The sequence below is a fragment of the Euphorbia lathyris genome, chromosome 4 (assembly GCF_963576675.1).
Source record: "Euphorbia lathyris chromosome 4, ddEupLath1.1, whole genome shotgun sequence".
Taxonomy (NCBI): Eukaryota; Viridiplantae; Streptophyta; class Magnoliopsida; order Malpighiales; family Euphorbiaceae; genus Euphorbia; species Euphorbia lathyris.
The window spans coordinates 88,179,066-88,189,692 of record NC_088913.1 but is presented as its reverse complement, the minus strand read 5'-3'; the positions used below and the strand labels follow the sequence as shown (position 1 = coordinate 88,189,692).

The 10,627-nt window shown below is 36.8% G+C and overlaps 1 protein-coding gene, 1 long non-coding RNA gene and 1 other non-coding gene across 4 annotated transcripts; all 3 read right to left on the bottom strand.

Moving 5' to 3' along the window:
• Positions 1-2,353: 2,353 nt before the first annotated feature.
• LOC136226396 (putative disease resistance protein RGA3) lies at positions 2,354-8,489 on the bottom strand. Of its 2 annotated transcripts, XM_066014866.1 has the most exons (3): positions 7,924-8,489; positions 7,504-7,833; positions 2,354-6,263 (listed from the first exon to the last, which is right to left on the bottom strand). In XM_066014866.1, the coding sequence occupies exons 2-3, from the start codon at positions 7,795-7,797 to the stop codon at positions 2,793-2,795; spliced, it is 3,765 nt and encodes a 1,254-aa protein (XP_065870938.1). In that variant the 5' UTR covers positions 7,798-7,833; positions 7,924-8,489; the 3' UTR covers positions 2,354-2,792. The 2 variants fall into 2 exon arrangements, with proteins under 2 accessions (XP_065870938.1, XP_065870937.1); XM_066014865.1 differs by having other exon boundaries at positions 7,504-8,489.
• A 39-nt stretch (positions 8,490-8,528) lies between these two features.
• On the bottom strand, positions 8,529-8,600 carry TRNAG-UCC (transfer RNA glycine (anticodon UCC)). The gene has a single exon. It is a non-coding gene; the product is annotated as a tRNA-Gly (tRNA).
• A 547-nt stretch (positions 8,601-9,147) lies between these two features.
• Positions 9,148-9,990, bottom strand: LOC136227975 (uncharacterized). Its single transcript, XR_010688357.1, has 2 exons — positions 9,694-9,990; positions 9,148-9,545 (listed from the first exon to the last, which is right to left on the bottom strand). It is a non-coding gene; the product is annotated as an uncharacterized lncRNA (long non-coding RNA).
• Between the last annotated feature and the right edge of the window lie 637 nt (positions 9,991-10,627).

The window sequence follows — 10,627 nt, the reverse complement described above, 5'->3', positions numbered from 1 at the left end:
TTCTTGTTCTTGAGGAGGGAGCAGGCTCAAATCTGAAGCAGAAATATGCTAATTAGTTTTTTTGCATGCTTGAGGTAATTAACAACATTATACAAGCTTGAAATGATTGAACAAACCCATTTTAGAAGTTACATCTTAATAATAGTAGTGAAACCTTGACATAAATGTGAATTTGTTCATATTACTAAAGAAGTAACAAAAGAAAAACATTGCAAATTTTTTAGTGGCATCAAAGGAATTTAAATGCGTACTTGTGCTTTCCCGAGCATGGTGGACGTATGTTTAGTCTTTCCTACTACTCGTCTTATGTGTTTCTTATGCTTCTCCACATCTTCTTATTTCATCAATGATGTAAGGTCACTGCAACTAGGGATGTAAACGGCGCGGGGCGGGGAATGCACTTCCCATCCCCATCCCCGACTAGTCGAGAATTCCCCATTCCCGTCCCTGCGAGTTAAATGGGGAAAAATTGGTCCCCATCCCCGTCCCTACAGGGATCCCTATTCCCCGTTTACAAATGTTCCAAAACCTTTTTCCCATTCTGTATTCCTCGTTCCTCATGAGGAATCACGTTTATGTTTAAAAAACATAGTAATGTCTAAAACTTTTAAGAATCACTAATAATACCAAGCATCAACAATCATTCTTAAATTTTCTAAACCATAAAAAAAACTATAAACTAAAAACAACCAATCACCTTATTAAAAAATACTCAAAATCGTCCAAAAAATTCAATTATTACGGGAAATAGTCGGGGATCCCCACGGGGTGGGGATACCTTTTCCCATCCCCACCCCATCACCACGGGCGACAAAACTATCCCCATCACCAATGGGGACGGGGAATCCCTGTCCCATTTACATCCCTAACTACAACCAAAGAGGAGAAAAACAATCATTAGAAGTAAGTCTCACTTGAACAGAAATTATTATCTTTTGAGAGTCCCTCTATCTTTCTTCTTGGATTCTGCAAAAATTTTCTGCTGTTCTTTATGTCTAGCTCTCTTATTCAACTCAACTCGAGTCACTAAAATAGAAAGAATTCAGATGATATAATTATCAGAATACATATTCTATTTCTATGTAGTCAGGACCCAGGAATGCAGGTTAAAGCAAATGCAAGAACATCGTCAAATAAAGTTCATATTCATTGGATATAATGTCCATTATGTAACAGATAATAAGTGTGAGCTTTTATGTTTATGTAATGCTTATAACATATAAAATACTTGTTGCAATAGAAAAGAGGAATCTTACTTTTTATCAAGTGCAGTATCCTCATTCTCTGTTACATTATCGGCCTCGAGAAAGTATATCTAATACAACGGCTCATGATTCAAAAAAATTCTTCTGGGACACAACCAAAATATAAAAATGCGTTTAATAAAGAAGTAACATCTTCTTCATCAAGCACTTGGTTCCAGAAACAATTAATAGGACAGGCTGAGGTCATCAAGCACTCGGTGTTTTGCAGAAACAGTTAACGGGACAGGCTGAGGTCCCAACTAACTTTGATACATTTTCTGCATTTCCTCTGCAATGGCTTGGGCCAACAAATCCTAAATTGAAGTTACAAAGAACACAAATTGTTCTTTTTTTTAAGAAATGATATAAGAATTGGGAATTGATATCAACTCCTTCAAGAAATTACCTGATGAGCTTCTGATGGAGGATTATATGAGCATCCTAGAGCCGCAACTTCCACTGCTGGAATTACTGAAGGTACGCATACCTGTAAATAACATGCGAGTTTATCAAATTTAAAGAAATACGCTCATTCAGATGCAATTTAGCAACAATCTATAACTTGGAACTTAGACTAAAAAAAAAGGGCGGCCCGGTCGCATTACGCGTCCCCGCTGAGTGAGGGTCCGGGGAGGGGTCCCACCACAAGGGTGTATTGGGGGCAAGCCTTCCCTTGCCAATTTAATTAGCAAGAGGCCGCTCCTAAGACTCGAACCCGTGACCTCTGGTCACACGGCAACAACGTTTTTACCGTTGTGCCAAGGCTCGCCCTCCAACTTGGAACTTAGACTATTAGAAATAATTAAGTACCTTCCTGGTTTTGTTGTCAGAATCACCTGCAATATTATCAAAGAAAACAAAATCAATTATTATCTCTACATAAAATTACCTAGGCACTAAGGACAAGCTCCATCAAAATCGATTGCACATACAATTACCTTGGTATCTTTAGGTTCAGAAACACTCTGGTTTCTCTTAGATTTCTTTTTCTCCTTTTGTTTCGAGGATGGCACCGCTGGAACAAAAGGGTTCTTTTCAAGTATACTATCACAGGGGAGCACCTTCTCTCTGCGTTTCTCAATCTTCAGCCTCACAGAAAGGTCTGCAAATTGATTGACCCAAACAAGGGAAAGTGTTTAAGCGAAAAAAAGGAGGTCTATTAGAAAATAGAGAGAAAGGGGTTAGGTTAACTTTGGATTTGCATAAAAAATATTGTACTTATTTTCCTAATAAACATTGTAATTGAGTATGAAAAAACAGGGATCCAAATAAGAGTTTTACATTCAAATGCAAGAACTCACAAACAACTAATCATATTTAACACTTCACAAACTGAAAGAACCAATAATAAAAAGGATTCAAATAAATCTACATCAGTGCTTAAAGTATAACAAATTTCAAATGGCAATCTCATCTTAATTTCTTCCTTAGGATCTTTAATGCAATATACATCAGTGTTTTAGCCACAATGTATTCCTACCTATAATTACATTTGAAAGCCTTAAACAAGAACTACCAAACAAAACGAAATGCAGCAAATTCATCCAACTAATATCCCAATCGGACTCTGACTTTCGAGACATTTGAAAACTCAACTTTGATTTTTGCACCGTTCAAAAACAGCAAACATTGAAGATTAGTTTCCTCCAAGAGGGGACAGAAATCAATGTAGAGATGCGCTAATTTGGAGAGGCGTCGTACGACAGTTGCTGTTGATTGACACTCGAGATGCCGACAATAATCCAGAGAAAGGGACTTAAGAGACTGAAGACTCGTCAACCATTCTGGCAATGCTTCCATCGTTGTGAATCCCATTATCTTCAATGATTTCAGGGCAGTGAGGTTTTGAAGTTGATTTGGTAGAAAACGCATTTCACGGTCAAAAAAATCAGATCCCCATATTTCTAACTCTTCAAGACATTTAAGGTCTTTGATCCGATTCAGGTAATGGAAATCATCCAACTCCTTTGAGAATGCACCAATCCTTACATTCTTCAACTGAGTGAGTTTGCATAGTATCTCCTCTGGAAAACATCTCAATCTTTTACAGCAATAGATCTCTAAGGAGGTTAAAGAGCTCAGCTTCCCAAAATCATCAGGAATAAATGTCAGCCATTCACATCTTCTTACACTCAATTCCTTGAAACACATATCGGACAAAAGCCTATTTCCAAGATATGTTAATTTTGAACATCCAGCAATTGATATACTTGTCAGAAAGGAAAATGACTGCTTTTTATCAAATAAGAGCCTCAATTCCTCGCAATCTTGGATTTCTAGCTTCACGAGTTCAGACAGATCACTCATTGGAAAACCTGTCAATTTAGGACAAGATTGAATGGACAAATTTTCGAGACAAGGAAACACAACAACCTTATTGCCATCCGATGGAGAGCTCCATTCCGTCAAATTCTCCATCCAACTTACAGACAATGATATCAATGATGGAAACAGCCTTAAGTGCCAAGCACTGAAATTGCCTTTACTATCAATTCCATAAAACTCATTACCTATGCACTTGAGTCTTTTCATATGACTTATGTGAAGAAATTGAAGACAAGGAAGATCTCCAAGTCGTGGGAGTTGTACACAGTTCCAGCACCTCTCTAAGCTAAGATCCACCAGATTATTCATTCTCAACAAAACATCAATGTGCCTTGGACTTCCCATTCTCAGCATCCATGATGGCCATTTCTCACCCATGTAATACTTGATCTTTATTCTTTTTATGTTTGCGTTAGGCTGAAGGCCTTCCAGCAGTTCCTTATCACTTGAAATTCTACCATTGTCTCCATAACTCCATTGAAAGCCTAAACCTTGTAATTTTGTTTTCCCCTGCAAATTTGCTCTTTTTGCTTCCTTCTTATCTTCCACCTCCTCAAGCCTGGTTATTTCCAAGTGCCCTCTTAGTTGATCTAAGCATTCAAGTTCTTGAATGCTTCCTCCCCAATCAGAGCCCACAACAAAGAAAGGCAACGTTTCAAGACCACATAGCTGCCCCAGTCCAAATGGCATATAGAACTCATAAGAAAACACAATATGCTTCAAACTCATCAGATTCCTCATCTTCTTTCTAGGAAGACTGATAAGTTCCTTGCAATCAACAAATTTCAAAGTCTGAAGATTGCAAAGGTTGGTGATGGATTCAGGCAACTTTCTGATCTTAGACATTGAGACATTCAATGTTTGAAGATTATGGAGCTTGCCGATGGATTCAGGCAATTCTGTAATGTTAGAATTTGAGACATCCAAAATTCGAAGATTGAGAAGATTTGATATGGATTCAGGCAACTCTTTTGTGTTGGAATTTGAGACATTTAAGGTATGAAGATTTTGGAGTTCACCGATGAATCCGGGCAACTCTTTGATCTGAGAATTTGAGCAATTCAAAGTTTGAAGATTGTAAAGATTTGTGATGAGTTCAGGTAACTCTTCGATCTTAGAATTTGAGAGATTCAAAGACTGAAGATTGTAGAGATTGGTGATGGATTCAGACAACTTCTTAATCTTAGAATTTGAGAGATCCAAAATTTGAAGATTGTAGAGCTTGGTGACTGACTTTGGCAACTTTTTGATTTCAGAATTTGAGAAATCAAGGTATCTCAAGTGTTTTATTTTGCTGATTGATGATGGAAACACTTCCAAGTAAAGAGTCCGCAACCTTTTCAACTCCCATGAATACTCATAATAAGTAGCACCATAATAGAGGATAATCGAACGCATCTTCCCAGCCCTATCTTTTAGAATATTCATTGAAGTTGTGATTAATTGATCATCTGTGGCTAAACTGTACATCGATATTTCAGATCTGGATAGAGATAATGCAAGATCGTGCAGAAGACCATGCATTTTGCATCGTATAACTTCTCCATTATCATCTATTTCTGCATCTTGGAAGAAGGAATTCGCAAGCAAGGCATAAAAATACTCGTTGCCCCCATCACATGACTCAACAAACCCCTCAGCCATCCATAATTGGATCAACTCCTCCTTTCTAACTGAAAAGCCTTTTGGAAAAACTGAGCAAAATGCAAAGCATGCCTTTAAATATGAGGGCAAGTGATCAAAACTTACTTTCAATATAGGCAAAAAAACATCACCTCGGACACCACGTAAAACATAGTTATCTCTAATTTTCAACCATGTTTCCTCATCCCTGTAAAATGCCATCGTCCCTCCTAAAACTTTCGCCAACAATGGCACTCCTCCACATTTTATAGCAATTTCCTTTCCTATGTTCTTTAAATTACACGGGTATGGTGCTGTCACATTTCTAAACGCTATTTCCTTCAAAATTAACCAACACTCATCATCGGACAAGGAATCAAGTGTATGCCTCTGTTGAGGTGAAGTCTCAATAAGGGAAGCCACTCTCTCACTACTAGTTGTGACAAGAACAATATTTCCATTTTTTGTACCTAGTTTTGACAACCTAGATTCCAATTCATGCCACCACCTAGAAACATTATCCCACACAATATCATCAAGAACAAGAAGAAATTTATTGTTCACCAACTTTTTTTGAAGTTGTTGAAGAAATGCATCTTTGTTGGTTAAGACCCCCATCCTTCTTCCACTCAATGATTGCAACATTTCTCTCAAAATTTCGTGTTCTTCAATTTTTTTAGAAACACTCACCCACATTTTAACATCAAAAAGGTTTCTTGCCATGACTCTTTGACACACAAGTTTAGCTAAAACTGTCTTACCAAGACCATCCTGTCCTACTATAGGAACAACTGTAAGTCGTCGACGCCAAGTGCTAGTCAGCAAGTTGACAACTTTGTCTACATCATCATCCCTTCCTACAACTGAATTTTCAAGGATTGGGTGTGTTTGGAACCTATCCTGAGACATCGTATCCTCAGAATTCTGTTGGATTGACCTAAGCTGAAGGGATTGACCACCCTCTTGAATGAATTGCAGTGACTTCGAAATTTTCTTAAGCTTATGTGCCACTATGAGACGATATCCAGCCTTTTTGGCATAGGTTTTCATATTTGAACACAAGCTATCCACCTGGTTGGAAAAGCATGCATAATTTGTGATTAATCTTCTCAGGATCATAGGTTAATTTTGTTCAATAAATAACACAACTTTTTTGTGACGTTTATAAATTTTTACAATTTTGGTTAAAATAGTGTCAACAAGGATATCTGTTACCATATAAAAAAAATGTTTAAATCTAAAATAGCAACTTCATGTCAGATTTATTAATTGGAACTAGATTATCTATCCACAAAGGTTTATGAGGTCCTATTTGTGTCTCATATAGATATATCAGACCAATTTGCATTTCAAAGTGCTTGATATTCAACCAATTTCTTATAATCAGTATGATTAAATACTTCAACAAGTATGATTATGAATTGATAACAGCATGTTCAAAGAATTAGAGAAAACTATATATAGAGTTTATCCAATCAATGAGAATACAAGGGCTACCTAAGTCCAAATCAGAGTAGAAGGCTTAATGAAGACATTTAGACAAGCACTTTGCTTTGACCTGCTCAAGCTCTACTCGCTATAAAATTAACGAATTCGAGCCCGAGCCGAGCTTTGGCTTGCTCAAGCTCGGCTTAGCTCATTAGAAAATAAATGAACTCGAGTCGAGCTTCGAGCTTGTTTCGAGCCCTAAATCCTCTTTGAACTTGGTTCATTAAGAAAATTATCTAACCATGAATTGTTTATGAGTAAATCTTTAATTATATTTATGAAATTTGCTAGCAATGTGTACATAAACAAACTCACAAGCAAAGTTCGTGAATAAATAAACAAGAATCTTACAAATAGTTCGTCTATTACTCATTTATTATGTTTGTGAACGAAACCATCTAATAGCAAAAGAAATAATATTAAATTGAGATATTTGTGAACTAACAACACAACTATATAGTTTTCTACAAAACTAAAATTTGTTCGAGCTTGCTCACGAGCTTTTGAGCCGAGCTTTGGTCTGTTCAAGCTCGGCTCGCTTACGAAACGAGCCACTAAAATATGCTCACAAGCGGCTCGTTTACAAATCGAACCGAATCAAGCCGATTTTTTATCGAGCCGACTACCAAGCCGCTTATGAGCGGCTTGGCCCATTTAGAGCCCTAAGCACAGGAACCAAAAATGTGAAATTTTCCCCAACAAAATCATAATTTGCACTCCAGTAAATTTACTCTAATTTCTAGTTCAGAGAAACTGCAATTTAAGTTAGATTGAGTTACATTAGTTAAAATTGAACAATCAACATACATGAGATTATAAGTACCTCCTGATTTCGAATCTGAAGTCGAGTAGTTTTATAAGCTAATTCAGAAAGCAAGTCATCAGCTTCATAAGCTACTACTTTCAGATTCCCCAGCCACCGTCTCGCTTCCACCATTTTTTCTTGTTTCTCCTCTGCATCTTCAACTAGATCTGCAATCGCATCTAGCGATTCCCGAAGCTTGTTGAGTTCCTCCTCAAGTCCCCAAAAAAGTTTCAAATCTCGGAAGTCATACGGAACTAACTTGATTAAGTTGGATATTTGCTTCCCCATGTAAATAACGGCTTCCTCAGCCATTGATTGATTATAATCGTAACAGATGCCAAAGCAAACCTGAAAGAGAGTAGATGATGACGAAATAGGCAGTGGGATAGCGAAGAGCAATTACCGAATATAATATATAGGCGATGAAGAAACACCAACTTCGGATTTGTCTCCAACATTATGAACACAGCCAAAAATGCGCCGGCTAAAACATAGTGTTTGGGAAAGTGATGGGCAATAACGTAGAAGTTTAGTTTTATGGTTAATGTTAATGGAGGAGAAAGCTGATTTTGCCTCCAATTATAAAACAAACAATCTTAACCCGACTACGGACTTCTGCAACTGCAACAAACTCAGGGGGGAAGAAGCAATGGCATATGAATTGTTGGTGTTTTTCTCCAGCTAAACAAACATTTGCGAAGACCTGTAATCCTCGACGGAGAATTCCAAAATCTGGCTCGGAAACAACCCCTGCTATTAGACGTTGGAATATCCTTTGAAGCAAGATTAGCACGGCCATCGTGTATTCTAGAAGCTGCTATTAGATTTGCTAAGGCTTCTCTAGGGTTTGAAAAGTTTGAAACCCTAAACAGTGGCCGGAGGAGATATTCATACGGTAAAAGACATGAACTCAACGATATCATACGATAATTCCATTGCCATAGTGCAGTCTTTCTTCTGCTTGCAGAAAGCTGCATAAATTGGAATTTTAAAAAAAAAAAAAAAAAAAAAAAACCTTCGATAATACTGAAAAAGGTGGAAATTGCGTCTGCCGGGAGTCGAACCCGGGTCTATTGCTTGGAAGGCAATTATCCTAACCGTTGGACTACAAACGCTCAGATGTTAGGCTTCTACTCTTTATTATACTATTGTAAAACTTATCTGTTTAGAACACTTTTTCAACTTTTAACCAGAATCTTGTTTCATTTGTGTTCACAATAGGTAGTTTTTGTTATTTTCTGTGAATGACCTAAGTTAATTAGTTTTGGATACGGATCCGTTTGTAACGATAGTTTTGAATTGTAAAATAATTTTAAATTAAATTTGAAAAAGCCATGAAACCGCTAAATTTATAAGATAAAATTTGTAGGAATTAAAAATCAGGATGATCCGTAAAAACTCTTAAAGAGATCATTTGTATAAATTAATTAAAAGGTTCTTCGTAAAATGGGGTTTAAATATCCACTAAACCCTAGTAAAGAAATATAATAAAGCCCTGATAATAAACTAGCTTAAATAAAAGTTAAATGGGTAAAATGAAAGAATGGTAAGGAGGTAAATTACACCATTGGTATCTGAAATATACCACAATTCATACTTTGGTACCTAAATTACATTTCGTCCCAAAAATATACTTCAAATATAGATAACTGGATATTTAAATATCAGTAACCGGAAATCAACAGTCAACACTTATTTAACCAATATAACACTAAAAATTCGGGACCCATTTCCATCTCCTTTGAGACTCTATCTTCCTGTCTCTCTTTTTTGTTTCTCTCTCTCTCTTCTCTCCTCAAATCTCTTTCAGCTTACGTTCATCATCTTTTCAAGTTTGATTAAAAGAAACACATCCATGGATAAAACATTCCCGACGACTTCCAAATATGGGATCTTAGACACGTTAATATTTAGACGAATTTCACTCTTCGATTCGATCTCTTTTCACCAAAGAAACACATCCATGGATCCTATATGTTTTCCACTCTTTCGATCTCTTTTCACCAAAAATTCTCTGAATTTCACTCGAGATCGTCGGACGGAGCGAGTTCGTCTGCGGTCTGTAAAAAATTTTTTGAGAAGAATTGAAGGAAGAAGCTCAATGAGAGACTGTTGAAATTAGTAAATCAAATTTATGATAATTAATGGTGGAAGTATATGATTTAATAGACAAGACATCAATAATCAAGGATGAAATCAGTTACATACAGTAATTACATCAGCAAGAAAAAAAATCCAAGGAGAGATAGATGAGTTAGAATCAGGAAAATTGAAGGAAAGCTACGGCTATGGGAGTTTGTTTCTCTCTCTTCCAATCTCTCTCCTTCTCTCTCTTCCAGGATCAATAGGAGTTATGTCCTCAGATTTCTCCAAGCCCAAATTTCACACGATCTGTTTTACAGAGATTGTTGAACCGATTCCTAGCATAATGCCTTCTACCTTCATTATTTTTGTCAAACTGATTATGAACCAGCAAAAAAAAAAAGAGTAGCAATGAGAGAACGAGGCAAGGAGAGAGAGAGAGATACACAAGGAGAGAGAGCATGGGAGAAGGTAATATTGTGTATTTAATTGAAGGGTATTATTGTAATTATATATTAGCGGGGTGTATTATGGGTCCCAATTTTTAATAAAAATGGTCTAACTCTTGCATTGAGTGGTCAGTAACCGATAAAATAGACTTAATTGTCCAGTCATCAGTCATCGTTAGTTCAGGTATATTTTTGTGACAAAGTGTAATTTAGGTACCAAAGTGTGAATTAAAGTATAATCCAGGTACCATTAATATAATTTACTCGGTAAAGGGGCGGCAACCTTGTAAATAAGCTGATGGTAGAAGTTGTAAATAAGAAATGACAAAGTTGTAATTAGGAGACAACTCGAGAAAGGGGCAAGATTAGCTCACAACGTCCTTTTAAAAATTCCACACGACGTGTGTGAATAGCTACACATCGTGTGGGCTTTATTTTGGAAATAGAGTTGGTGAGTTTAAAAGTCCACACGAAGTGTAGAAATAGTTACACGACTTGTGGATTACAAATTAAGAAGCAAAAAATCTCATTTGGATCGACACGACGTGTGGGTTTTTCACACGTCGTGTGAGCTCTGTTTCCACACGTTTTAGTCATCTCTTTCCTTCGGT